The sequence below is a fragment of the Eschrichtius robustus genome, chromosome 11 (assembly GCF_028021215.1).
Source record: "Eschrichtius robustus isolate mEscRob2 chromosome 11, mEscRob2.pri, whole genome shotgun sequence".
Lineage (NCBI taxonomy): Eukaryota > Metazoa > Chordata > Mammalia > Artiodactyla > Eschrichtiidae > Eschrichtius > Eschrichtius robustus.
In genome coordinates this window covers 4,448,913-4,476,681 of record NC_090834.1, presented here as the reverse complement: position 1 = coordinate 4,476,681, position 27,769 = coordinate 4,448,913, and the positions used below count along the sequence as shown (strand labels likewise).

Here is a 27,769-nt window from a genome sequence, read left to right as displayed (position 1 = left end):
CATGAAGATACAGTTTGCATCCATACAAGACTTAGGCTTCTAAGATATTTGCGCAGTTTTAAGTGCTGCAAAATAATTTTGTGAGTTTAGATTTGTTCATTGACATCAAAATCTTGAACTAGTTTCAGTGCTTAAAAAAGAAAAAAAAAAAAATTTCCTTAAGAGTTAGCCAAACTCTTCAACACCCAGTACTCGGCTAAATCAGAATTCCTGGTTGGGAGAAGGAACACTGGGAGGAGGGGTGCAATAAAGGATGCTAAGCTCTGCCGTCTACCATCTGGTTACCCACAAATGTGGACCCTATTTATTAACGAACTACATTTTTGTTTATAAACAAAATACACCAAACTATATAGCTACATGAAAGTAGCCTTCCAAATAGTTTCCATGAGAACCAAAACAGCATTCTCAATTATTCTGCTGGAAGCATCTCTGGAACTTTTTTGCTCAGTATTCAAACTCAGACTTTCAAATCATACCAGATGATCAATTATATGTATTGTAAATTTGCTATATTGCTTAAATTAAATAAAATGTGTATATTTAAAGGTTTCAATGTTAATTTTCTGATTTTGGTAGTAATACTATGGTTATATAATTTGACAAAAATTAAATTTAAATTACATATATATTATAATGCTTTAAAATGGAGTTTTATACTTTGGTCACATGTAAACACGGCTCCCTATGAGTGCTGACTCTTCTCAAAATTCAAATGCATACCAAAAATGCAGAGGTTCGCCTTTGCTAAGAATAGTCAAAAGAACGTGTAGCTGGTTAGGATAGCAATTTGAAAGGCAGAGATCACTCGTTACAGCAGCATCTGAATAAGCGACTAACCTCCCGAGCTGTGGATTCAATGGGACAACTTTCAATTAGAGGTTTACATCCTGAATTTGAGAAGAAAAGGAAAAGCCACTCACTTTATAGGCATACCTTTAGTACTTCATTACACATGAAGAAACAAAACCCTTTCCAGGATAACATAAAGAAAACCTCCAGTTTGAAGCTTTCAGCACCAATACCATGACATAAAACGGAGCAGTGAAATGCATTATGACAACAAGATAGGGGGAAGGCAGAGAAGCCACGAGTGGTATGTAGCTCCTCAAAATCACAGCGACCCATGTTGCTGGAGGCATCCAAAGTGCTGAAACGCTGCCCATTCCTTCGGCACCAGTTCTGCAAGTCAGCTTCCTCCCAACCACTCATCACTGTACGGGAGCTGCTATTTCTCTAGCTGTCAGCAAACTGTACCAACTGAAAAACTGCTGTCAAGGCCCAGCTGGAAGACCACTCTTCACCTGTGTGGCATTCTCCTCATGCTCTGCAGCTGGAGGCCACACGTGTGAGCTTTCATCTTTGGAATCCATCCTTTCCTTGCTGGACAGCGTCCTGGGCACCTAGAACAGCTCGGGGTGACGGACAGTCATCTGCCTACCCCGTGAGTGTTCATCAAGGACAAAAAGGCCTCTCTGCAACGTGCCTGAAAAAAGAGAGAAAAGGACCCAAGACTTTAAATAATTGAATGCATTTTAATAAATTACAGTTTCAACCACAAAAAGGAAAAAAAAAAAGCTTTGTGAAAGGTTACACACATGGGCAAAAAGGTAAAAATGAAGAAATTATTTGGAATAATGATGCAATGTATTGCATACTTGCTCTGCTCTGGGCACAAGTTAGGTGGATGGAACCTTCATCACAAATGCTGACGGCAGTCCTCTTAGTTCTCCTGAGGAGGACGAGGCCCCCCAGATGCTAAAAAATGCAGGCACGTGCTGGGTTCACAACCGAGACTCGCTGCTGCTCGGCCAGCGCATCCCTCCCTTGCACACTTGTTTAAAATATTTTATTTATTTATTTAGGTTGTGTCAGATCTTAGTTGCAGGCACACGGGATCTTCACTGAGGCATGCAAGATCTTTTCTTTGTGGCACACAGGCTCTTTGTTGCGGCACTCAGGCTTCTCGCTAGCTGTGGAGTGCAGGTTTTCTCTTCTCTAGTTGTGGTGCATGGGCTCTGTAGTTTGCGGCACTCGGGCTCTCTAGTTGAGGCGCGAGAGCTCAGTAGTTGTGGCATGCAGGCCTAGTTGCCCCGAGGCATGTGGGATCTTAGTCCCCCAACCAGGGATCGAACCCAAGTCCCCTGCATTGGAAGCCGATTCTTTCCCACTGGACCACCAGGGAAGTCCCTGCACACTTGTTTAGACACTGACTTCCTATACCACCAACTCAAAATGAACAGCAGAATAATAAAAGTCACAAAACGAGGAAAAAATGGCAGGCGGAGGGAGCTGAATTTTCTGGGCCACAATTTGGTGAATACAAATATAAACTTTGTTTCCCATTGGGTCCATACAGGGGTGATGAGTGAGCAAATCAAACATCAACTAAACATCAATATGCACAAAATCTACATCTCGAAACATTATTATTTTCCAAAATAGATGTTTTAATCAATCTTCCCTTCTGATGATGATAAAACACTGACATTTTAAAGGTCACATGAGATCTGCTGTTTAACAGGGCAGCCAAGCCTGATACACCTCCTCCCACCAGCCCATTAAGTAGCAGAATAGACAGGAAAGGCCAAACTGCTCAGAACACCATTCAACTAAAGGTAAGAAAGACCACTGCCCAGGGACTGTGCTGGTGGTCCCGTGGTTAAGACTCTGCTTTTCAATGCAGGGGGCGCGGGTTCAAACCCTGGTCAGGGAACTAAGATTCCAGATGCCTCGGGGTGTGGCCAAAAAATTTTAAAAATAAATAAAAATGAATAAATTGCACATCTCTTTAAAAAAAAAAAAAAGAAGACCAGAAGCCAGCCGGAATTTTCTCCATTGTTAATGGAAATAAGCTGAGAAACATTCTTAGGCTACACATGCTCCAACCTCTGAACCAGAATAAGGCCCATAGAAGAAAGAAAAGAAACTGGAACACCCAATGTCAGGGCCTAAGTCTGGGATACAGAAAAGCCACGTCCAAACAGCCTGGGAGACTGCTCGGCGGCAACGCTACCATCCTCACCCCCGCCCGAAGGCACCCCACCACACACACACTCGCCCTGCACACACCGGAGGGTCCTGGAAAAGATGCCCGTGTCGCCAACAGGTGACTGTATAAGCAAAGGGGCTGGGAGCAGACTCTCTGGAGAAATAGAAATGTTCTCTATCCTGTATCTAGACTGGGGGGTGGTTACATAGGGAATTCATGTGTCAAAAGTCATCAACCTATTCAATTAAAATATGTGCATTTCACCATGTGTAAGTTATACCCCATAAAGCTGTCTTTAAAAAAAAAAAAGCATGCCTTCCTATATAATGGTACTGTTTAAGCATACATAAAAAGATGGTCAGGGTGAGTTGCACAGTATGTGAATTATGCCTCAACAAAACTTATATTTTTTTAAAAAGGAACAAAAATATTAAGAAACCTAGGAATAAATGTCACCAACAATATAAAGATCTATAGGAAGAAAATCACAAAATTGTACAAAAGGACATAAAAGGCTCAGTATTACAAAATCATAAAATGTTCCACATCAGAAGTGCTTTTTAAAATTTTTTTATTTTTTAATAATTTCAGACAGAAAAGCAGCATAAATAGTACAAAGAATTCCTGTACTTCTTCACTCAGGTTCCCCAAACGGTAACATTTTACCATGCTTACTTTATTATTCTCTCTCCTTCTCTCTCCCTCTCTCTCTTTTGTCTTTTTAACTTGAACTATTTGAGAGTAAGTTGCAGACACAAAGCCCCTTTACTACTAAATTCTTAAGTGCCTGTTTCCTAAAAACAGGACATTTTCTCACATAACCACAGTACTATCACAATCAGGACGTTAACATGAAAACCGTACTATTACCTAATTTACAGACCACATTCAACTTCTGCCAATTGTCTGATTACCGTCCTTTGCAGAGAAGGAAACCCCTCTTTTTCTGGCCCAGGATCCAATCTGGCATCGCACACGGTGCGTCCCGCGGACACGTCCCGTCTGTCCCCTCGGATCGGCAACAGTCCCCAGTCTCTCCTAGCTCTCCACGACCTTGACATTTTGGAAATGCAGAGGCCATTTGTTTTTCAGGAGGTCCCTCAATTTGAGTTTGTCTGATGTCTCTTCATGGTTAGATTCAGGACATGTATTTTCAACAGGAATTAATACCACAGAAGAGATGTTGTGCTTTTCCCATACAGGAATTTGAGATTTTTTTTTTTCAACTTAGTTTGTCAGTTGCACAATCACTCAAGTGCACACGGGGACGCAGCGAGGATCCAGGCAGGCTCACCCCTCACGCTCTGGAAACACACCAGCCCAGAGTGCCTTTCTTATTTGTTTTCATTTCTAGAAAGGTGCTTATTATTTCTCTCTACCTGGAATCCCTTATCCATTCTTCAGAATCAACCCATACCATCAATTTGTTATCTATTCTTCCAAAGATACTTTATGCATATACAAGCAAAATTCAAACACTCCATGCCTCTTGCAGCCACACACGGCAGCATGCTATTGATTCTATACAAAGCAGCATCTCTTTTAAACCTTATTTATTCCATATAATATCATACCCTTTACATTGTTCCATATCCATATAGCATTTCCTCATTCTTTATTACAGCTGCATCATTTCATTATATGAATATATCATAATGTATTTAATCTTGTGTTGATAAACAGGTTATTTTTAATCTTTTGTGATGAATGCATTTGGACATACAATGTGCTATATCTTGAATTCTTTTGAAGTCTTTTGAGGGATAATTTGGAGTCAGTTACAGTGGCTGTATGACTGTAGAGTAACTATTAGTTTCTGAACTCCAGCACTGGGGCTGTCCTCTCCCTGTGCCTAGCGTGTGAGGGCCCAGGAGACACATCTGTGCAGAGGCAGAAGTCAGTACAAGAGGCAGAGTGGCTACGAGTTTGGGCTCTGGACCCGGATTTCGGTAGCATTTCTGTGACTTAACTGACTTCAGGCAAAGCAAGGACAGTCTCTAAATCCCTCCCCTTCTCTGTAAAATGGGGATCACAAGGTTATTGACAGAACATGAAATAATGCACATAAAATGCTTAGCACAATGCCTGCTCCATGATAAACACTCACATATTAGATTTTAAAAAAAGGTTCAATCATATTGCATTTTTCTGTCTAAATGTCTGCCTCCCCATCTCAACTCGAAGTTCCTTCAGGTCAAGGAATATGAGTAACTCTAGATCTGTCGTGTGGCTTGTCCTTGATCATTTGTACAGATCGGTCGCAGGGGGAAGAGAGAAGACACCTGATCCCAATGGGGGTGTCCAGGGATGACTTCTCAGAGAAGGTGAATCTTCAAGGATGAACAGGAACAAGAAAGAAGAGATGGGAAGGGACAGGATATTTACTCTAGACTGAAATACCTTTTTCCTATTCTTACCAAAATAAGGAAGTACACATCACATGACATAAAATAGCAGAGACTGCAGAAGGCAAGGATAAAGGGGGAGAAAAAAAGAAAATAACTACTTGGCAGATGGGAGCAAAATAACAGAACAGTTCATCGACACATAGGAAAGCCTGCTAGTAAAATTTAGCAATATGGATGTGAAATACTGCCCACAGTGTCAGCTCCCAATAATTTTAGAATACTGTTAGCACATAAACAAGCCCAAGATGGTGAAAACTCTTGGACTTCCCTGGTGGTCCAGTGGTTAAGAATCCACCTGCCAATGCAGGGGACACGGGTTCGAGCAGTGGTCCGGGAAGATCCCACATGCTGCAGGGCAACTAAACCCATGTGCCGCAACTACTGAGCCTGCGCTCTAGAGCACGTGAGCCACAACTACTGAGCCCGCGTGCCACAACTACTGAAGCCCGCGTGCCTAGAGCTCGTGCTCCGCAACAAGAGAAGCCACTGCAATAAGAAGCCCTCGCACCGCAACAAAGAGTAGCCCCCGCTCGCCACAACTAGAGAAAGCCCGCGGGCAGCAACGAAGACCCAGCGCAGCCAAAAAAAATTAAATTAAATTAAAAGGGCTTCCCTGGTGGTGCAGTGGTTAAGAGTCCATCTGCCAATGCAGGGGACACGGGTTCAAGCCCTGGTCCAGGAAGATCCCACATGCCGTGGAGCAACTAAACCCATGCACCACAACTGCTAAGCCTGCACTCTGGAGCCCACGTGCCGCAACTACTGAAGCCCACACACAGCAACAAAGACCCAACGCAGCCAAAAACTAAATAAATAAATAAATTTATTTTAAAAATACATTATAAAAAAATTAAATTAAAAAAAGATGTTGAAAATTCTTTAATTCAAAAAGTGTCTGGAATCTAAAGCAGTGATACAGAATACCCAGTTCTTGTTCTTTTAAGATATATTGATACTGGGCTTCCGTGGTGGCGCAGTGGTTGAGAATCTGCCTGCCAATGCAGGGGACACGGGTTCGAGCCCTGGTCTGGGAAGATCCCACATGCCGCGGAGCAACTAGGCCCGTGAGCCACAACTACTGAGCCTACGCGTCTGGAGCCTGTGCTCCGCAACAAGAGAGGCCACGAGAGTGAGAGGCCTGCGCACCGCAATGAAGAGTGGCCCCCGCTTGCCGCAACTAGAGAAAGCCCTCGCACAGAAACGAAGACCCAACACAGCCAAAAATAAATAAATAAATAATTTAAAAAATAATAATAATACTCTTTTAAAAAAAAAAAAAGATATATTGATACTTATAAGACCTACTGAGCTTCTGTAACTACTAAACTATTCAAAACAGTGTGACATTCTGCAATTATTTATTGTTTAATAAATTGTTCAAGAAAACTGAATTTTAGGTATGACTCCGCTACTAAGTAAGTCACTCTAAAATCCTCTAGCATCAGCTTCCTTATCTGTAAAACGAGAGTATAAAGTGGTTTCTAGCCTTAAGCTTAGATGGGAAGCAGCAGAGTATAGCAGAAAATCCACAGACTGAGTTGAACATCCGGGCTTCCCCAGTGACTCAGCTGCTCAGTAGTTACATCCTTCGGCCAAATCACTTAAACTCCCTGAGCCTCGATATTATCCTATGTAAAATGGATATGATAATTACCTACTGGTGTTACAGTGAGGGTTACATGATATATGTAAAAATCCCAGGCACAGATCTAGCACATGGTAGCGCTCAAATGTGTCAACTTTCATATTTTACTGATGAGCTGTAAGAGCTTCAGAATTTTCAAAACATTTCATATTTTTTTATTTTATTTATAAATTTATTTATCTATTTTTGGCTGCGTTGGGTCTTTGTTGCTGGGCACGGGCTTTCTCTAGTTGCGGCGTGCGGGGGCTACTCTTTGTTGCGGTGCGCGGGCTTCTCGTTGCGGTGGCTTCTCTTATTGCGGAGCACGAGTTCTAGGCGCACGGGCTTCAGTAGTTGTGGCACGCGGGCTCAGTAGTTGCGGCTCACGGGCTCTAGAGCGCAGGCTCAGTAGTTGTGGCGCACGGGCTTAGTTGCTCCGCGGCATGTGGGATCTTCCCAGACCAGGGCTCGAACCCGTGTCCCCTGCATTGGCAGGCGGATTCTTAACCACCGTGCCCCCAGGGAAGTCCTCGTAGTTTTATAAACCTAGCAATTGATCAAATAACCAATGCCCTGTACCTGAACTTTCTTCATGGCAAGGCTTGTCATATTTGATTTCCTTTTTTATTACTACTTTTTTAACTGCCCAATTTATAGAACCCTGTTGATCTTGATTTATAGGCGAGGCGGAAGGATGATTCCAGGAACTACCTTAGCGCTGTCCAACAGGCAAGTGCTGACAGGCTCTGTGAGCTAGGGACAGACTTCCTCCACTCCTCTTCTTGACCTGAAAGAACCCGAGATCCACAAGCTGTACCTTGTCTAGAAAATGGCCACCTACCTTCCTTATCTCACCCACTGTCTAAAATGTTAGAGACTTCACTTCCAGGAGGAGAAGCATTTCTATCCTCTCTAATGATTTTATTCAACAAATATTTATTAAATACTTATTAACAACAAATATTTATTAAATGTGCCAGATACTGTTCTAGGTCCTATATATATACATATATAATATATATATACGAATGAATGAATGAATAGTGTTATATAATTGAAAGTAGGAGCTTTAGCATCAGACAAATCTGGGTTCTATGCCCCCAAATCTACCATGTACTTACTAGGTGTGATGTTAGTAAAGTCACAGACTGATTCTCAGTCTCCTTGTTGGAAAATCCAAATTATCTGCCCGGCATGGCTGTTGTTAAGACTTAACAGTCTGCATTTCATCAAGTCTCTAATGCACTTTTTCTCACCTGTTAACATTTCTGAATGAGGGGTCTATTTTACCACACTGGTGTCCCACAGTCGCTCTCACCCAGGTGGCAGGGAGGCTGTGGATGCACTGCCTGCTCGTGTGTGACCTTGCTCACAGCCCTTCGTTAGTTCTGTCCTCGCTTCACCGAGTCATGTGTGCTGTCAGCACTAGAGGCCCTGAGTGTAACTGCCATTTTAAATGCAAAAAGATGACACTGTAATTTGGCATTAAAACTGAAAGCCATGGGAACAGCAGCTGGGCACAAATTTGATTAGGGAAGCAAATATCCATCACTGGAAAAATGACCTTGCCCAACAAACCTATGGGACTTGGGTATAAGAGACAGCGTCGTGAATGATGCTGCTTTGTGCAATGTTATTACTGAGATACGTGGAAAGACAGGCCTGCCACAGGCTGAATAAAAAAACACCGCGATCAGAACTCCCAGAATGGGTACAAGCTGTTTGGAGGAGATTCCTGGTGACAGCAGTGTGCCCTCTTTTCAGAAATGCTGTGTCACCAGCACTCTTGATGGCACAGAGACATCGATGACCCTGAACCAAAAGGGATTCTGAAGAGTCAGCCTCTGAAAGTGACAACATTTTAGGAATATCTTAAACAATTTATTTCACTTATATTTTCCCTTTTATGTATGCACGAGTGATGTGGTAAAAATCTATGCCTAAATAACTCTAAAAGAGCTCTTTCAACAAGTATCTAATAAAAATTCTAAGTACCAAAAAGCACTTGAATCAGAGTTGAATTGGCAAGGCTTTTTCCTTTTGTAATGATACATAAAATAATTGTTGTTTCTTACCACCAACATCTTAGATTCAAGACAACATGATAGCATTTGGGATCATGTAGCATAATGACGAACATTCGAGAAATGGTAGCAATTCTTTTCATGCTTTGTGAACATCGAGCATAAAAGGTTGAGCAAGAGCTCTGCTCCCACGGAGCTCACAGTCTAGTGGGAGGGATGGGCAGCTGGCTTCCCAGCTCACCGGGGATGCCTGCGTGGTAAGAAGGACAGTGAGGAAACGTGAGGGGGAGAAAGAAGGAGAGAGAAATGCCTGCCTTTCCAGCCGCTGCACTAATAAGGCCGGCCCGGAGCCAGACGACGGAGCGGCCCAGTGATCCAGCCTCCACATCGCCCGCCTGCCCTCCTCGTAGTTCCCACCCCAGAGCCGTATCCCCTCACCATCCACCAGCCCGGTTCCCACCATCACCAGCCCTTTTGGGCTGAAAGAAGCCAATTCTCCAGAACCACTCAGGACTTGGAGTCGAGAAGCTCCCGTTTCATCACCTGCACGTAGAGGTGGAAGAAGAGGCCCAGATCCACCTTCAAAGGTAGATGTGCACCCGGGATGACAGGATGAACTATAAATACAATTTCACTTTAAAACGTTGTTATAGATAGTTGTTAAATTCCCCGGGACTATGGCACATTGTTGAACCTCAGAAACACTAAGAATGCAACAGAGGTTTCTGCACTGGTGAGGTGCCTTCCAGATGCATCATTCTTCACATGGAAAGAAGTGTGCCACAATCTAGACAGTACACTTGCAAATCAACTTTTCTGGCTCATTACAAACTAACCAGCAGAGACTGCTAACTCCTTCCCTGAAATCCTACACAACACACGCCATAGAAAGAAGTTAGAGGGAGGCTGATAGACTTGCAAAATGAATATAAAAACCGTGAGAAAGAAAGTGGAGGAGGTGGATTCGCAATCTAGGGAGGGAGCTGTGGGTGAGCTCAGAACAGAAGGGGACCAGCCAGCAGAGCGGGGGTGAGGAGGCAGATTTCCTTCTTGTTCTCTCCCTGAGCTCCTGCTGCCCAGCCTGCAACAACCGTCCCCGCAGTGCAGAAACTCAGCAGCCAGCCCAGTGCGGCCAGCAGTGGGGAGACCTCAGGACACGTGAGAAGGCTGGACGGGCAAACAGACACCAAGGCCAGGAGGCCGGCCAGCCGCCTCCCCTCAGGCCTGGGGCAGCAGTGTGCACAGACAGGAAGGTTCTCCCGGGGCAAACAGGCAATGGCTGGGCCCAGAGGCTCTCTGGCCTGATGTACAAGCAATTGCTTATTTTTGTTTGCTTCACCTTTCACCTTTCTTGGAATGAACAGGTACAGCTATCTGGTGACTTTTGCCGACCCAAGTATAAAAAGAGCATCCTTCAGGAATACTCACATAGAAATCCGTCTCCATTTAAAGGAATGCTGCTTGAGCTTGCTTTAGGTTAGTTCCACTGGAATAGGAACGCAGCCACTGGAATCGCAGCTTGGATTTGCCGTACTTATATGAGAGCAGGCCTGGGATTCAGACAGCCTGGCTTAAAATCACGGACCTGCCACGCTTAGCTTTTGACAATTGGTTTACTCTCTCTATGCTTCAGTGTTCTCACCTGTAGGATAAAGAACTGAAGGATATTAGCTGTGTAATAGTAGGAAACAACCGTAACTAATGTACACGATACAAAAACACCTTTATGTCAAGAAACAGAAAGGACACCTTCTGAAGTCATATTTAAGATTAGATTCCACTTGGTAAGAGTGATTTCACTCTATGTAGAGAGGGGGGGGAAAAAAAACAAACATGTTCATTAAAGCACTAACATAAAAAGGGAAAAGAAAGATTATGGGGAATCCAATTCTGTGACACAGAATAACAGAACTGCAGAACTAGAAGAGAAATTCCAGGCCCATGGTTCTCAAATATGTTCACAAGACAGGACCACAGTGTTCTTTGCCAAGCACCATGAAATATTAACATATATATATTTTTTACGTCACAAAACAATATTAGCTAACATTTGTATAGCACTTACTATGTGCCAGGCATGTTCTAAGTACTTTACGTGTATTGATTCATTTAATCTTCACAATAACCCATGAAGCTGGTACATTATTGTCTCTACTTTATAGGTGAGGGACAGAGAAAGAGAGAGATTAAGTGATTTGCCCAGGGTAACAGAGCTGGTAAGAGCTATCATGTGGCAGAGCTGTGATGCCCAGAAGCCCAGGCCTGTGGCTACCGGGCCCACGTGGTGGCCACCATTCCACCCTGCTTCTCGTTCCGTAAACTAAGATTACTTGACCTGTGTTAAGATTCCAGCATAAATGGCTCCATTATATGAGCTATATAAAAATCACATCCAAGCTCATTTTATAATGTTTTTAAACTATCAGATTAAGCAAGACTAGGTATTCCCAAGTGTTCCACTAACTTTTTTTGCTACTTGTTCATTTGTCACCTCCTAGTGCTGACTAAGGTGATTGGCAGTAATAGCAACAAAGAGTTAATGAAATTTCATGGGACAGAAACTCAAAATAAAGAAAATTCTATCCTTTATTTTTATTTAAATGAAAAAACACCTTGGTCTAGCTCTAGAACACTACTGTTTGGGGGGAGGGTACTTTGGGAACCACTCGTCTCGGGCAGCTTCCATTTTACAGAAGCTATCATCCAGCTCAGCGCTCTGGCTCTGGCACTGTGGCCATGGTATGCCCGAGGGAAGACAGTACTCAAAGGCCAAGCTCAGGACAGGATGTGCCACCGTGCGCCAGCACCAGTCTGAGAAGTATCACTCATCAACTCCTTCAGCTGATTTAATGTCACGACAGCCGACAAAGTTGTTTAAACCCATATCCTCATGATTCAGAAGACATAACAGGACAGAATCACAACAAGCGCTCTGCTCTGCACAGCTGATCACCACTGTACAACTGAGGTGCTACAGTAAACGTGAGAGCTGTCAAATCAGACCAAGCAGACTGGAAATAAAGGGCTTCTACTGTATCTAAGTGCCCATCGACAGATCAATGGATAAAGAAGATGTGGTACATATAGACAATGGAATATTACTCAGCCGTAAAAAAAGAACTGAAATAATGCCATTTGCAGCAACATGGATGGACCTAGAGATGATCATACTAAGTGAAGTAAGTCAGACAGAGAAAGACAAATACCATATGATATCACTTATATGTGGAATCTAAAATGTGACACAAATGAACTTATCTACAAAGCAGAAGCAGACTCATGGACTAGAGAACAGACTTGTGGTTACCAAGGGGGAGGGGCGTGGGAAAGGGATGGAGTGGGAGTTTGGGATTAGCAGATGCAAACTATTATACAGAGAATGGCTAAACAACAAGGTCCTACTGTATAGCACAGGGAACTATATTCAATATCTTATAATAACCTATAACGGAAAAAATATGAAAAAGACTAGATACATATATGCATGATTAAATCACTTTGCTGTACACCAGAAACTAATACAACATTGTAAATCAACCATACTTCAGTTAATTAATTAATTAATTAAATGTGGGAAAAAAAGGCTTCCACAGTGTTCACTCATTTAGCATGGCAAGCTGAGATTTTACATTTCATTGATTTCTGGAAGAAACAGTTTTGGAACTCAGAAGGGAAAAAAAGCTGAACTTGGTTCTAAATGGTGAACGGGAACTGGCAGAGGAAGTAACAATGGACAAATAACAAACGTATACAGATTTCAACACAAATTCCCCATTCTTGCTGAAAAGGGGAAGCCCAAAGAATCCATCCCATAGTTTCTCAATTGTAAAAATTCACAACAAATTAGTATTTCCACTGAGAAAAAATGAAAATGAGAAGTGAAAACTATCAGCAACACCCTCTCCTTGCCCAGCAAGGTGCCCCACGCCCCGGCAGACACTGTTCATTCGAGCTTCACCCCAGCCGGGGGCCAGGCGGAGGGCTAGCGCAGGACCGGCCTACAGTTCACAAAGGACGAAGTGACCACAGACAGGGTGATGACTCACTCACAGTCCTGGGTCTGGTCGGCCTGAGGTCCCTCCGATTGTCGGAGCCCAATTCCATCTTAAGGGGCTACTATGACCCCAGCTAAAGAGCTCCTGGAAACCTACAGGTGAGGGCGGAGTAGTAGGACTAAAATATCATTTTTTAATTCCACGAGGAAATAAAATAAGCACAATTCCAGTGAAGGGAAGTACACCTAAGGAACTTAAAGCTTCTGAGAAAATAAATAATCAGGGAACAAGGCTTTCAGAAAGGCTTTCAACAAATTGTTAAAGTTATAATAATAAACTTTTGACTAGGTTCCAAATAAAAAAGGGGTTCTTAATTAAGCAGTTATGGATTTGGAATATTTCCGTATAAGCAGAGAGGTCTAAGGGTAAAGATAAAGGATGAAGAAGTGATCATAATGGGGTCCTCCAGGTATTTCTACCGATGCCATTCACATTTCACATTTGTTACAAATGTTGGCAATGAAGCAAATAGTGAAATGCACAAGACTGCAGAAAAACTCCAGATAAAATTTTATGCCACTGGGGAAAAACTCCAGAAAAAACCTTCAGAAACTGGGTCGTGAGCAGGGGACAATGGCAGATAAGTGTCGGCGTAAGCTGTACTTTTAATATTATGAGACAGAACTATCTGTTACAGTCTAAAAACTATTGTAGAGGGACCTCCCTGGTGGTCTAGGGGTTAGGGCTTGGTGCTGTCACTGCCGGGGCCCGGGTTCAATCCTTAGTCAGGGAACGAGGATCCCGCAAGCCGCACGGCGCAGCCAAAAAATAAAAATAAATAAATTAAATTAAATTAAACTAAAATAAAAACTATTGTAGAGTATATCCTAAGTAACTTTTCCTAATTTGTTTCTGGCCATAAACAAGGACAACCCTGTGTAACCGGAAGAGAGCTGAACTAAGGTTTTAAAAAAAACACAGAGTAGAAAACACAGGATGACAACAGCAAGCGGGGAATCAGGTGTGTCAAACAGGTCTGCGAGGGTCACCTAGGCCATCTCTGCCTCTCCATTTGTGTCCCTTTGCCTTCCACTTCTCCCACAGAAATCTCCACATTAGGCAATGATTCCTCCTACTTTTCTTGTGCACACAAGGGGCTTCAGAGACTATCAACTAAGGGTTCTCTTCTTTGAAAGAAGGTTATTTTTTCCAGTCAGGGCTGTGGCACTCCTTTCTTCATGCCTCAAAAGAGGCATGCAAGCAAATCTTTCTCTGTGTCAACCCAAGAAACACGGGCTTTATTTTCCTAGTTCAGATAAGAACTTTTCATGCACCAAAAAAAAAAAAACAAAGATTGATCCTCCCATCCCATTTAATAGTTTGTCAGCAATGCATTCGAACCCCATCAAGTCATTCAAAAGAACTCTTACCATTCACTCAAAGAAAAGAAAAACCTAGGCTAAGGACATGCTGGGGGTCTTAGCCTAACAATTCTACATTAATATCTTTGAGAATTCAAAAGGAGCCAGCACTCAGTGGGAGTTCTAAAGAATGATAGACCTTGATGTTTGCCTTTTCCTTTTTACAAAGAATCGCTGGTTGGCTGGTAAAATGCGAAGGCAATTCCAAAGAGGACTCTATCAGGAGTCTTCCATTCTGCTCTTACAAGATTTCAGGTGGAAACCTCAAACCGCGGTGTATCACAGGCCTACAGAGAAGCACACAGATCATCAGTGTCCGACCTGAGGGATGTTCACAAAGTAAATGCATGTGGATCAAGGAACAGAAAGCCACCAGCGTCTGGAAGCCTTGTGGCACCTTTGGGAGAGGCCATCTGCCTCCACCGGCCTCCAGCCTCTGCCCATCCTCCGGCAGGCTGCAGAAGGGCCCTCCACCCCACCAAGCTGACTCCAGGCTGCTCGGCAGTTTCTGCAGGCCTATAAGACAGAGTCTGCTCCTAGGTTTGACCTTCCGGGAGTGGCAACGGAAATTTCTAGGTAGGTGTTTCCTAGGGAGCCTCTTCCTTGGTGGGCCCGGAATTCCAATGTTTTTCTTCCCAGCAAAGTGAGACTACCAGAATCCCACTCTGCTGCTCAGCTGCTTTTGGCGTGACTTGTTAGCCTCCTGGCCAGCACAGCCTAGCCAACAAACAGCTTGAGGAGAAAACCAGAGCCGGGCTTCAGGCTGCCTCCTGGCCTCTGGGACCCTGGCCCCTCTGTTCTGATAGCCTTCGCAGCCCTTCACCTGGAATGTCTTATCTCTCCAGCCCCACAAAGTAGCCTAAAGCACTACCTGCTTCTCTTGTCTCTTAGTAGCCCTTTCCAACCAGCTTCCCAGCCTCCTGGGAATCAGAAAATGCTCCGAGGGGAAAAGCAGGTGCAGAAATCCAGGCACGTTTCAATAAGCATCCCCTCTCTCCTGGGTCTGACCGTTCAGAACTGGCTGCCTTGGTAGGAAACTGAGGGCAATCCCAGGGGTATGAGACTGTGAAAACATTTCCCCTTTGACCTTGTGACTGTGTTTATCAAAATCTGAGAACTTGTGGACACCAGTAATGGTAGACCCTGGTAAGAAAAAACTGTCATATGACACATCTGATATGACAAAGTATAATCAAGATACACCCAGAATCACTAAATAGGTCATTGCTTTATCAAGGAGCAGAAAAGCAATGAGAAAGCTTCGGAATATAGGCAGTATCTAAAAATATTGTGTTGTTATTAAAATGTGATTCTCCCAACTTTGAAATCAAATATTCCTTCTTCATACACTGCAATGGAGGAAACGTCCCCAGTCTGACCCAAGCCCAGGGCTCTCCACCCGGCCTGCTGGGCAGCCTGCCTGTCCGGTCCCCTCAGGGGCTGCTCCGCTGCGCCCGCGTCCCCACACCCACCCCCTGCAGAGTCACCGCTCCCTCCCTACCGGACGCTCACATCAGCAAATGCGCACAGGATCTCCTATCTTTACTGTGCGCTTTTCTAAACGTGTTATATTTCAATAAAATGTTTACAGTAAAAAAAACCTTTCCCTTGGGCCCATCTCTCTGCTCACCTACTTCTCTCTGCTGTTCTCACACACAATAAAGAGCTGTCTGGTCCACCTCCACTTCCTCGCCCCACATTCCCTCCCCAGTTGGGTTTCCACCCTTGCCAACACACCACCCTGCCCCCCACCCCACAAGGCTGCACCTTTTAAAAGTCTACAGCCAAACCCCAGGTTCCCTCCAGGTTCTCAGCTCCCTTGACCTCCGGAACATTCACACCCTCCTTGAGCTCTTCTCTCCACCTCCTAACACTAAACTGTCCTGGTTTTCTCCCACCTCTATGGCACCTCCTTCGCGAGCTCACTTGCTGGCCCGACCTCTAAAGGCTGCGCTGGCAGACCTCTCCTCCTTCTAGCTTTACACACTCCCAGGGCTGAGGCCAGCCTTCAGGGCTTTTGCAGTGGCTCCACCTGGATGCCCCGGCCAGCATTTCCGATGGCCACCTCCTCCTCCCCATTCAGGTTTCAGGGTCAGTGTCACCTCCTCAGCAGGCCTTTCCTGCTCCCCGTCCCCACGTTGCTCTCCTTGCACGCTCTGCAAAGCATGTGCCATCAATTAAGTGACGCATGCATTTTGTGCGTCTGTGTCCCCTGCCACCCACCACGGGGGAACGCAGCTGCACGAGAGCGCCCTCGCCCAGTGGGACAACGCAGGGCCCTCAGCACCTGGAACCCGGCCGACAGCAGAGGGTCAACAACCGCTTCTGGGATGAACGCATGGTCCAGTCTCCTGCCTTAGGAGGGAACCGCTTTCTTAACAAAAACACTCTTAGGATGAACGCCCATAAATAAAAAAATGTGTCAGCATTAAAATGATGGTGCACAACTACTTCCACAGTTAAGAAATTATCATTATATGTATGATATCAATGCTTATAACTGAACTTTAATGAGCTGGAAAGAAAAAAACATGGAGGGGGAAAAAGCAAATTCCTCAAGACATTATCTAGTACCATAAACTAGCAAATCCGAATATTCTGAGGGAACTTGAACCCACGCCGACTATAAGACTGCAAAGGTGCATGGAACTCAGCTGCTCCCCAAATCAAAAGCAGTCCTTATAAACACAGAGTACACTGGGCCAAATATGGTATTAAAAGAAATTCTCTGAGAAGTCCACTTATTACAACCCAAGGAATAGATCTTGACGTCTGACTGTAGAATTTCTGAAGTTTCTGTATCCATGACCTGTGTCATGCCCATGACAGCACTGTCACAGTAGGTCAGATATTAAGAGGAGCCAGCCTCACAGTGGCTAAACCCAGGCTCAAGGTGGCACAGCCAAGGCTGGTGGTAGGGCAGTTTAGGGACTAGAATGTACATCTCTCCCCTCCCCTGGGGCCTCCAACCTGCATTAGTTGACAGGATGGACAGAGGTTCAGGGGTGACCATCAGAACTGTCAGAAATCACACCTGGACAGTCTTCCCTCATGTAGAGCCATGGTCAGTCCTTACACAATTCCTGGTGCCTCACCAGGACCTTCCGCTAGCCTACTACCACCCCACGTCCCCTTCCCCCATCTCTAGCACGGCGGCATGAACAGAGCTCCAGAGTCAGATGGCCTGGGTTCACGATCTTCGCCACCATCCACTCACTACATGACCAGAGACAAGTCACCTCACTTCCCAAGCCTTAACTCCCTCATCTATAGAACAGGAACAACAACAAGAGATCCGCTTGCTAAGGTAGAACTATGAAATAATAATGTGAAACCATGAAATCAGTGAAACAAAACACCATACCCGGCAGCGCTTGGGAAACACTAGCAGACTTTCATGGTTGTGGTTGTCCTGGTTACTGATACTAATTATTAATACACCTTAACAATGCATGTTCATTCCTAGGGTTAAGCACCTCTGGCTCGTCACCTGCTGTTGTGTAAGCGGAACATTCTTGAAATTCAAATCATACAGACTGTAAACTCTCCACTAACAGGAAAGGTTTTTCCGACTAAGAAAATCTATAGTATATAGAGCTTCAGAATTATAGTTGAACATAGCTTGTGTACCCTCAACTTCAGCAAAATATTAATCTATATCTTTAACACTGGCAACATCTTTTATGCCCACTGTCTACACAAAGTTGCCTTTTTTAATGATATCCTAGTTTCTATTATGCTCAGTTTTGTAGTATACTTTAATCTTCTCAATTTCATTCAAAATTCTGAGATAGCAACAGATAATAGCAATTGTTGGTGAGTAAGCAGAAAAACTGGAACCCTCATATACTGCTGGGTAAGAATGTAAAATGCTGCAGCCACTACGGAAAACAGTCTGGCAATTTCTAAAGGCTAAACGTAGAGTTACCAAATGACCCAGAGATTTGTCACCAAGATATAATAAACCCAAGGGAAATAAAAACATAAGTCCACATAAAAACTTGGACACGAACATTCATAGCAGCGTGATTCATAATAGCCATAAAGTGGAAACAACCTAAACATTCATCAACGGAGGAACAGAGAGATAAAATATGGTACATTCATATAATGGAATATTACTCAGCAAAAAAAAAAAAAAGAAATGAAATACGGATACATGCTACAATAAGAATGAACCTTTAAAACTCTGTTAAGTGAAAGAAGCTGGTCACAAAGGACCATACATTGAATGATTCCATTTATATGAAATATGCAGAAAAGACAAATCAGCAGAGATAGAAAGTGGATAAGTGGTTGCCCAGGGGTTGGGATGAAATGAGGAATTAAGGGGTGATGGCTAAGAGGTGGAGTTCCTTATGGAATTATGAAAATATTTTAAAACGGATTGTGGGGGCTTCCCTGGTGGCGCAGTGGTGGAGAGTCTGCCTGCCAATGCAGGGGACACGGGTTTGAGCCCTGGTCTGGGAAGATCCCACATGCCGCGGAGCAACTAGGCCCGTGAGCCACAATTACTGAGCCTGCGCGTCTGGAGCCTGTGCTCCGCAACAAGAGAGGCCGCGATAGTGAGAGGCCAGCGCACCGCGATGAAGAGTGGCCCCCGCTTGCCACAACTAGAGAAAGCCCTCGCACAGAAACGAAGGCCCAACACAGCCATAAATAAATAAAATAAATTAAATTAAATTAAAAACGGATTGTGGTGATAGTTGTATAACTGTGATTAGGCTAAAGCCACTGAATTGTATGCTTTACCTGAGTGAATTGTATGGTACGTGAATTATATCTCAATTAAGCTGTTGGGTTTTTTTTAAGAAAAAAAGATGGGCATTTAAATCAATGCAAACCTTCTAGGAAACAAATTGGCAATAAACATCAAGAACCTTTCTATATAGGGAGATAGATACAGAGAGAAAGAGAGAGAATAATACTTGCTACTGGAGCAAACGTAAGGGCATTTCTGATGAGAGCAGCTTGAGAAAGTTCCAGAGGCAAGAGAAGTTGAGGATATGCTCAGGGACTGTAAGTATAAGAGAGAAAAGCCTCAAACCATAGTTAGGACGGACCCGCAAAAGACTTCAAGTTGAAGAATTACAATTCCCGAAGTTTATACACTGGTTTTATCAGATTCACCTAAGGACCTAGGCAAAAAGACAAGTTCCAGAGTCTCACCCCTGAAATTCTGGATTCTCTCAATCGCAAAGGTAGAAGGGAAGACCAGGAAGCTTTGTTTATAAACCTCTCCAGATGATTCTGAAGTCAACCAGATCTGGCTAACTCTTGCACAGCAAGGGCAGAAAAATATTTTATCATGGCAATAACACCTTTTGGAAGATCATTCTAGAAGTAACATGAAGGACTGATTATATTGAGGCCAAGAACTGCCTTCTGGAAGCACTGGGCAAAGATTAGAGCTCTGAATTCTTATTCCAACTTCATGATATTAATAGCTATTCACAGACCTTTAGTGCTCAAAGTCACCTTCTAAAAAAGAGATTTTTTTTGTTACTAAGCAAACATTTAGCAAGAATCCTCACACCTTTCTTCAAAATATGCAACTTAGCAGCTTCTCTAATATGTTTGTGGTGTGAATGTCTTAGAATTCGGAAAAGGCTGTGTGGTTGTTAGTTCAGGAGGTCTTCCTTGCCAAGCAGATTACTCTCATGCACATTTGATTTTCCAGCTTCCCTTCACCACATGAGAACAAGCAAATCCATTCCGTGCACTTACCGGGAATATTGGAAATAAGCTTTGTATGCAAATATGGATTTATGGGGAACATCTGAAGACTGAAAGAAAGATTAATACAAATGACTCATCAAATAATATCGAGCATCCATGTTTTCTGACTACGGATAATGGATGGCATAGCTCTGAGCACAATCCTTCCAGCTCCCTTTCTCAACAGTAGCATTTATTCGCAAGAGAACTGGCAAGGGTACAAATACAATCTCTGGCCCGGGCGCACCTATACACAGAAAGCTATCTGGTCCACATATCGCAAGCTCTTTGTTGAATTAGCAGTTGCAGTAACTAAATAGGAGACTTGCAGGTGGGTCTTCTGGGGCCCTGAAAGCCTTTCTTACAGAGGGTTCTGGGTGGTAACTATGACTCGACAATCACAAATCCAGGTTAGGATAAAATACTAGATAATGTTAAGAGGCATAATCTCAAGTACTAAGCTGTTTCCTCAATAAATTCAAGCACTTTAAAATGTTTTAACTGGAAAAAAAGAATATTAAAATTGCTTAGAAGAAATTATCCTAGGGCACAATTTTCATAATTTAACATTTTGGATATAATACAAGAGAAGACAGTGTAACTACTCGTTCACTCTACCTCAACTCCTGAAACAGGCACAGCCTTTTGTTCAAACACACTGGACCATGGCTCTGCCCCAGGACTAAGAAGCAAACTGACACTGGTTTGAAGTACTTCCCTTTGTATCCAATTCAGTCCCCCTGTGAACAGGTAATATGGGCCTCATCTTCTGCTCATTTTCAAATTCTCATTCCTCAACCTCAGCCCCTTGTTTGCAAAGTTAAATATGAAACACAGAATGGTCAAAAATAAGCATTTAATTAACAAGATGGTGAGCCCAGACAGATGACATAGTGAGGCAGTTATTGCCTTCATAAAAACTCTATATTAATGGCATATAATTAACATTATAATCTAATTTCAACCTTGTCCATCTTAAAAAAACTACTATAAAAAGCCAGCATCCACCACTGGCCTGGTATTCAGAGGTGTCTTCTACAAGCCAGGACGTTTTTTTGTTTTTTTTAAAATAAATTTATTTATTTTATTTATTTATTTTTGGCTGTGTTGGGTGTTCGTTGCTGCGCACGGGCTTTCTCTAGTTGCGGAGAGTGGGGGCTACTCTTCGTTGCAGTGCGCGGGCTTCTCATTGCAGTGGCTTCTCTCGTTGTGGAGCACGGGCTGTAGGCGCGTGGGCTTCCGTAGTTGTGGCACATGGGCTCAGTAGTTGTGGCTCACGGGCTCTAGAGCACAGGCTCAGTAGTTGTGGCGCACGGGCTTAGTTGCTCCATGGCATGTGGGATCTTCCCAGACCAGGGCTCGAACCCGTGTCCCCTGCATTGGCAGGCGGATTCTCAACCACTGTGCCACCAGGGAAGCCCCCAGGACGTTTCTTAAAGTGTTTTCTCAGTACAGAGTAGTGGGAAAATACTGGATGTGAGACAAGTAAAAGTTCTTTATCTTGACAACTGGAATAATAACACCTGATTTACCTAACTCAGGCTCACTGTTAAGATAGAGTGGGATGTTTGTTACAGTATACTACAATGGTATAGAGTGTATTCCAAATGTTAGTAACTATTTAACTCATGATGCTTAGTATTAGATCATGAAGGTACCTTATCCAGAAAAGTCTTCTTTCCAAGTAAAAGACAATTTAATACATTTTCATTGTTAAACAATTCATTGGGGAATAAATATGTCTTAACTGTAGGCAAGGGTTCTCACAACTAATGTATTTCACTAGATAACATGTGTATTTCAACTTTAAACGGATAGAATTTTAAAACTATGTGATCAGCACTTTCTCCCATAAAGAAAGACATCCCATTCCTGTTTAGAAAGCTCCGCCATATCTACTCTTTGCAAACACTTACCAGGCCACTTCCTTCAGATATAAGCTACACGTCAAATGAGTTAAAACCACAAAATCAGGGGTTTTTTGTTTTTTTATTTATTTATATTTGGCTGCGTTGGGTCTTCGTTGCTGTGCGGGCTTTCTCTAGTTGCAGCAAGCGGGGGCTGCTCTTCCTTGCAGTGCGCGGGCTTCTCATTGCGGTGGCTTCTCTTGTTGCGGAGCACAGGCTCTAGGCGTGTGAGCTTCAGCAGTTGTGGCACATGGGCTCAGTAGTTGTGGCTCGCGGGCTCTAGAGCGCAGGCTCAGTAGTTGTGGTGCATGGGCTTAGCTGCTCCGCAGCATGTGGGATCTTCCCGGACCAGGGATCAAACCCATGTGCCCTGCATTGGCAGGCGGATTCTTAACCACTGCGCCACCAGGGAAGTCCAAGACCACAAAATTAGAATCCCCTAACAGATGCAGCTCTTTATTTTAAAAATCAGCATATTCATAGTTCAACTGATTGAAAACACATACTGTGGAAATTCAATGTTACTTAAGCAAACAACTACTGGCATAGTAATAATTATGGTTATTGCCATTTACTGAGTTCCCATCATAAGCCAGGCATTGTGGCTTATTAAATACTCAATTTCACTTAATCCTCACAACAACCAAAAATTACTACTTGTCCAAGGCCATAGCGCTGGTAAGTGGGATTTGAAGCCAGATCCCTTTCACTACAGAGCTTAGACATCTTTCCCCTTCTCTGCTGCACAGCTTTCCTCCCAGCAAAGCTGCCAGAACCCAAGCATGGCTCCACTGTGCTGTCTCCTCGGACTCCCACCAGATGATGCAATCAGTAGGCTAGGCTGGATCTCAAAGGAACCAGGAGAGGTTGTAATTTGCCAAACCCGCAAACAGATTTAATTGAGCAAATTAGTCAATAGCCAGAGTTAAGGTAACTACAAAGCTATAGTGAAGGGTACCCACTATAAAAATTGAAATGATAATTTTTTAAAACACAAGAGTATTTATTATATGCCTATTCTGTGCCCAGCATTGTTTTAGGAAATGAAGAACACACTCGATATTCTTAAAAATACCCAGCAGAGAGGGAAAAAAATATAAATAATTTATTTACCCTTGTGCCAAAATAAAACTACCTGTGTATAGAACATAGCAGCCCTCACATATGAACTGAATCAACTCATATCAGGAAAATTAATTACCCCAAACATTCTTCCTGGTTCTCTCATGTGTATCAACTTCTCTAACAGTGGAATCGCTGGGCTTTGGTGTCTGCATGTCTTTGACTTTCTAGGTAATGCCGAACGGTTTTCCTAAGTAGTCATACCAGTTTCTATTCCTACCAGCCACGTATGACTGTCCTATTGATCAAAAGCTTTGGGACTTGGTATTGCTGACTTTAAGTCAGGTATACGTTTGCCAACCTGAATTTCGGCTCAAAGTAACATGGCACTGTAGCTGTAATTTGCATTTCCTTGATTATTAACAAGGTTGAACACCTTCTCATATGTTTATTAGACATCTGGATTTCTCCTTTTCTGAAGTGCCTGTTCTAGACTTTTGCCCATTCTTCCGTTAGTGCAGGTAACATCTTAGATAAAAAACATCTAAAAAAAAAAAACCCTTTTTGAGACAGAGGCCATGAACATATTCTCCTATGTCAACTTCTAAAAGTTGTACTGTTTGGCCTTTTATTTGCCATGCTTCCTGGGTCATAAATCAAGTGTCTGAATGTGTGTGAGACTGTGTCCGACTCCTTGAGGTGTTCAGTTGGTCTACTGCTCTAACCCGGTGCCAGGATCACACTGTCTTAATTATTTAGCTCTTCTTGATCTCTGGAACAGAAGTGTTTCCAACTTCTTTTTCTTTTTCAAGAGTGTCTTGCCTTTTCTTGGGCCTTGGCAAAAATTTCATCAGCTTGTCTAGCTTTTTTTAATTTGCTGGGATTACATTAAATCCATAAGTCAGTTTCCAAAGAATCAATGCCTTACGATATTAAACCTTCCAATCCTCAAACCAGTGTTTAGAGTTTATTTGGACCCACTCAATAAAGTTTCAGAATTTTTTCTGGAAAGGTCTTATACATATTTTGTTAGAATTAAAATATTTCTCCTACAGTTTATAACTGTTGAAAAACCACAAATCAGAAAAAAAGATATGATTTTTAAATGATGTATAAAAAGATATAATTTTTTGATGAGATTCCTAAGGTTTGGGAAAAGTATATATAAATATGAATATCAACTTTCTTAAAATTTTTAAATGAAACAAAGTTCATCAAAGCACAATTACTGCTTCATAATTTAGTTTCAATTCTAGAATTATTGTTTTGTGGTTATGTCATATCTCACTTCAGAGGGTTTAACATACTTGAGAAAACTTGTGTGTCACTTAAACAAGTCCTAAACATCTATTAGTCCTTATATTTATCAAATTATGAAGTACTGGAAATCCAGAATACCTTTTTTTTTTTTGGCCGTGCTGCACGGCTTGTGGGATCTTAGCTCCCCGATCAGGGATCGAACCCAGGCCCTCGGCAGCGAGAGCACCGAGTCCTAACCACTGGACCGCCAGGGAATTCCCCAGAATACTTTCAATTCATCAACTTCAAGAGAAAAAGAATAAAAGAGATGATGAATAAATGATGAGTAAGAGGCTGAACTCTCATGAAGATACATACCACTGCCTGGGACTGAGGACCCAGACACCCCGTTCCCGCCACTCACATCATTCACTAAACTGCCTCCTTTTTCTCATTTGTAAAGTAGTTACAACACCGTTCTGTCACTGTCGCACAGTAAGGATTCAATGTGAACAGGTGTCTCAGAAAGCACACTTAAAAAGTCAGTCAAACACAAAGCAATAATTAGGCAAAGGATTATAGTTTTCCTCTATCAGAAGAACATGATAATAAGGTTGCCTATAATCATGGTTTGTGGCAAGACTGAAAATAATCCCTAATGGATTGGCCTCAAAATCTTCAAGCAATGCCAACAAAATGGTGAGATTTGCATCCAAAAATAAGAATTTTTAAGAAAAGGGAGGAAAATTCCAGAGCTCACTTTAATGTCTTATGTTAATTGTATTCACTCCTTTATTCCTCCAAACATTTTAGAGCCCAATAAGTAAAAGGCACTTTTGTACTGCATTCTATATGAGGGGACTAAAAAATATCCAAAGCTTCTAGGAATTTACAATATGTTCAGGAAGCAAGAAATAAACACAAATAGTTGCTATGCGATACTAATTAAGCACTCAATAAATGTTACAATTATTACAAAGCAGTACAAAAATCCTGTAGGGCATTCAGAGACAAGAGGGATCCCTTTCAGGTAAGATGTTCCGCCTCCCTCCCCACCTCGGCTTTCACCTGGCTCCAGGGCAGGGCAGACCCACACCTGTTTGTCTGTATGGCCTGTGAACTAAGAATGGTTTTACATTTTTAAATGGTTGAAAAGACAAAAGAAGAATATTTTGTGACACCTGGAAATTATATTCAAATTTCAGGGTCCATAAATACCTTCAAATTTCAGGGTCCATAAATAAAGTTTAATTGGAACATGGCCATGCTTTCACACCAGGGGCGGAGAGTAGTTGCTTCCGGGACCATCTGGCCCACAAAGCTAAAAATGTTTACTATCTGGTTTTTTGGTTTGTTTTTTTTTTTGTTTTTTGGGGGTTTTTTTGGGGGGGGGAGGGGCCTTGAAGTGCAGCATGAGGGATCTTAGTTCCCTGACCAGGGATCAAACCCGTGCCCCCTGCATTGGGAGTGCTGAGTCTTAACCACTGGACCGCCAGGGAAGTCCCTATTATCTGGTTCTTTACCAAAAAAAGTTTACTGACCACTGCTCTAGAAGGATGGATGGGATTTTGGTGGGCAGAACTGGGGAAGGAGGGAGAAGTGGGCAGAAAGGAACAAACATTCCATTTGAGAAATGAAGGTGTGAAAACATGAAGGAAAACCCCAGAATTGTAGGGACAGTGAGAAGACTGGTTTGGCTGAAGCAGAAGATCCAAAATCAGTAAACAGTTTCTGAGCCATTTATACCACTGCTGACAGTGATAACAGGCATTCTCACATGGAGTCTTCGAGGTTGCTACTATTATTATCCCCATGAATAATTAAGAAACTAGATTAATAATTTGATAAAGAAACTAAGGCTTACAGAAGTTAACTAATGGGCCCAAGATCACAGCCAGCCAATAAAGCTGAGCTCTAAATCGAGGTTCCTTTGCCCCCAGAGCCCATACTGTTAAATTTGACACCGTATCAAACCCCCATACAGGGTAGTAAAAAGAAACACATCCACAAAGGTACGTAAGGGCAAAACGGTCAATGTTTTCAAATATAGGTATAAAACGAATATGATTTTATCTGTAGGTTATGATTCTTTGTGCTTAAAAGGATAGTTGTCCCATGAGCTGGTCCAAAGTGTTCCACACTTAGAAGCAAACTATTGTGGCCTTTTCTTTAATCACAGGAGAAAAAAAAATTATGAGCTTGATTTTTTCAATTTCAAGTTTCTCCCAGAAATATTTCTTAAATCTCTGAAAAAAACAGTACATTGTAAAAATCAGTGAGTACGTGGCAGACCAAGCTGGGGAAAATTCAGCTGATTATGCTTAGCTCAACTTTTTTTTTAATGGATTATGTGCTTAACATGTCATTTCATTATTTTAAGTTCAAATGATTAATTGAATATATATATTCAGTAACACTTAACTCAATTACCTGGAAATGGTTTTGAGATTAAGGTATTCTTCAAAAGAATAATAATGCTTCTGTGAGAGCTATCATAAGCACTAAAAGAAATCAGACACATCTACATATAAGCAGTATCTATTGGCTGAAACTATAGAAACAAAAAGATAATACACTGTATGATGACTTACTGCCGCTTGGGAGCACTCCCCCCCATGAGACTAAGCCTAAGGCAGCTGTTCAGTGAACAAATCAGGCAAGCCACGCATGCAACCCATATACATAATTTTAAATCTTCCAGCAGCCACATTTGCTAAAAGTAGAAACAGGCAAAATTAATTGCAGTAATGGATTTTATTTAACATGGGATATGCGACATATCATTTCAACGTGTAATCAATAGTTTAGATATTGAAATATTTCATTTTTTTCATACCAAATCTCAAAATCTGGCATGCATTTCACACTCACAGCACTAGCCATATTTCAAGTGCTTCACTGCCATATGTGGCTACTGGTAACCATACTGGACAGCACAGATCTGAGGGACAGCAGGAAACAGGCCAGACCATGAGAGCCAGACCGTGAGAGTGAAGGATGTGGATAAAAAAAGCGAGCATTTAGCTCCAATGTTCTGATGCCGAAATAAATGAGTTCACCTAAGAAATGGATAACAAACAATAATAGACTATTTTCCCAATAGCAATCTATATGTTTGGAGTTCTTAAAGCGTTGCACGTTACTGATTTTATAATTTTATAATGAGTGTTTTCATCACATTTTTAACTAGTCTTGCTATAATTGTGACTTGGTGTAATCTATAGCCTCCCACCTCCCTCTCCGTTTCCTCAACCCCAATTCTTTAAAATATTTCAAAGTTATCCAAAAAGAACCTACTTTCAGCTGCTTTCCACAACCTGAACATTTAAAATCTACACAGGTCTAGGCAATGGGAAGCCCAAAGCCACTGATGGACTTT

The 27,769-nt window shown here is 42.6% G+C and overlaps 1 protein-coding gene across 4 annotated transcripts in view; it reads right to left on the bottom strand.

Moving 5' to 3' along the window:
- Positions 1-27,769, bottom strand: part of PRDM10 (PR/SET domain 10) — a 91,888-nt gene that overhangs the window by 60,922 nt on the left and 3,197 nt on the right. For 3 of the 4 annotated variants that reach the window (XM_068555700.1, XM_068555697.1, XM_068555699.1), the window contains exon 2: positions 1,305-1,486. In XM_068555700.1, the coding sequence (XP_068411801.1) occupies positions 1,305-1,373 (69 nt within the window). In that variant the 5' untranslated portion in view covers positions 1,374-1,486. Of the gene's footprint in view, positions 1-936; positions 969-1,304; positions 1,487-27,769 lie in introns of those variants that run through there. The other variant, XM_068555698.1, reaches the window with a different exon arrangement.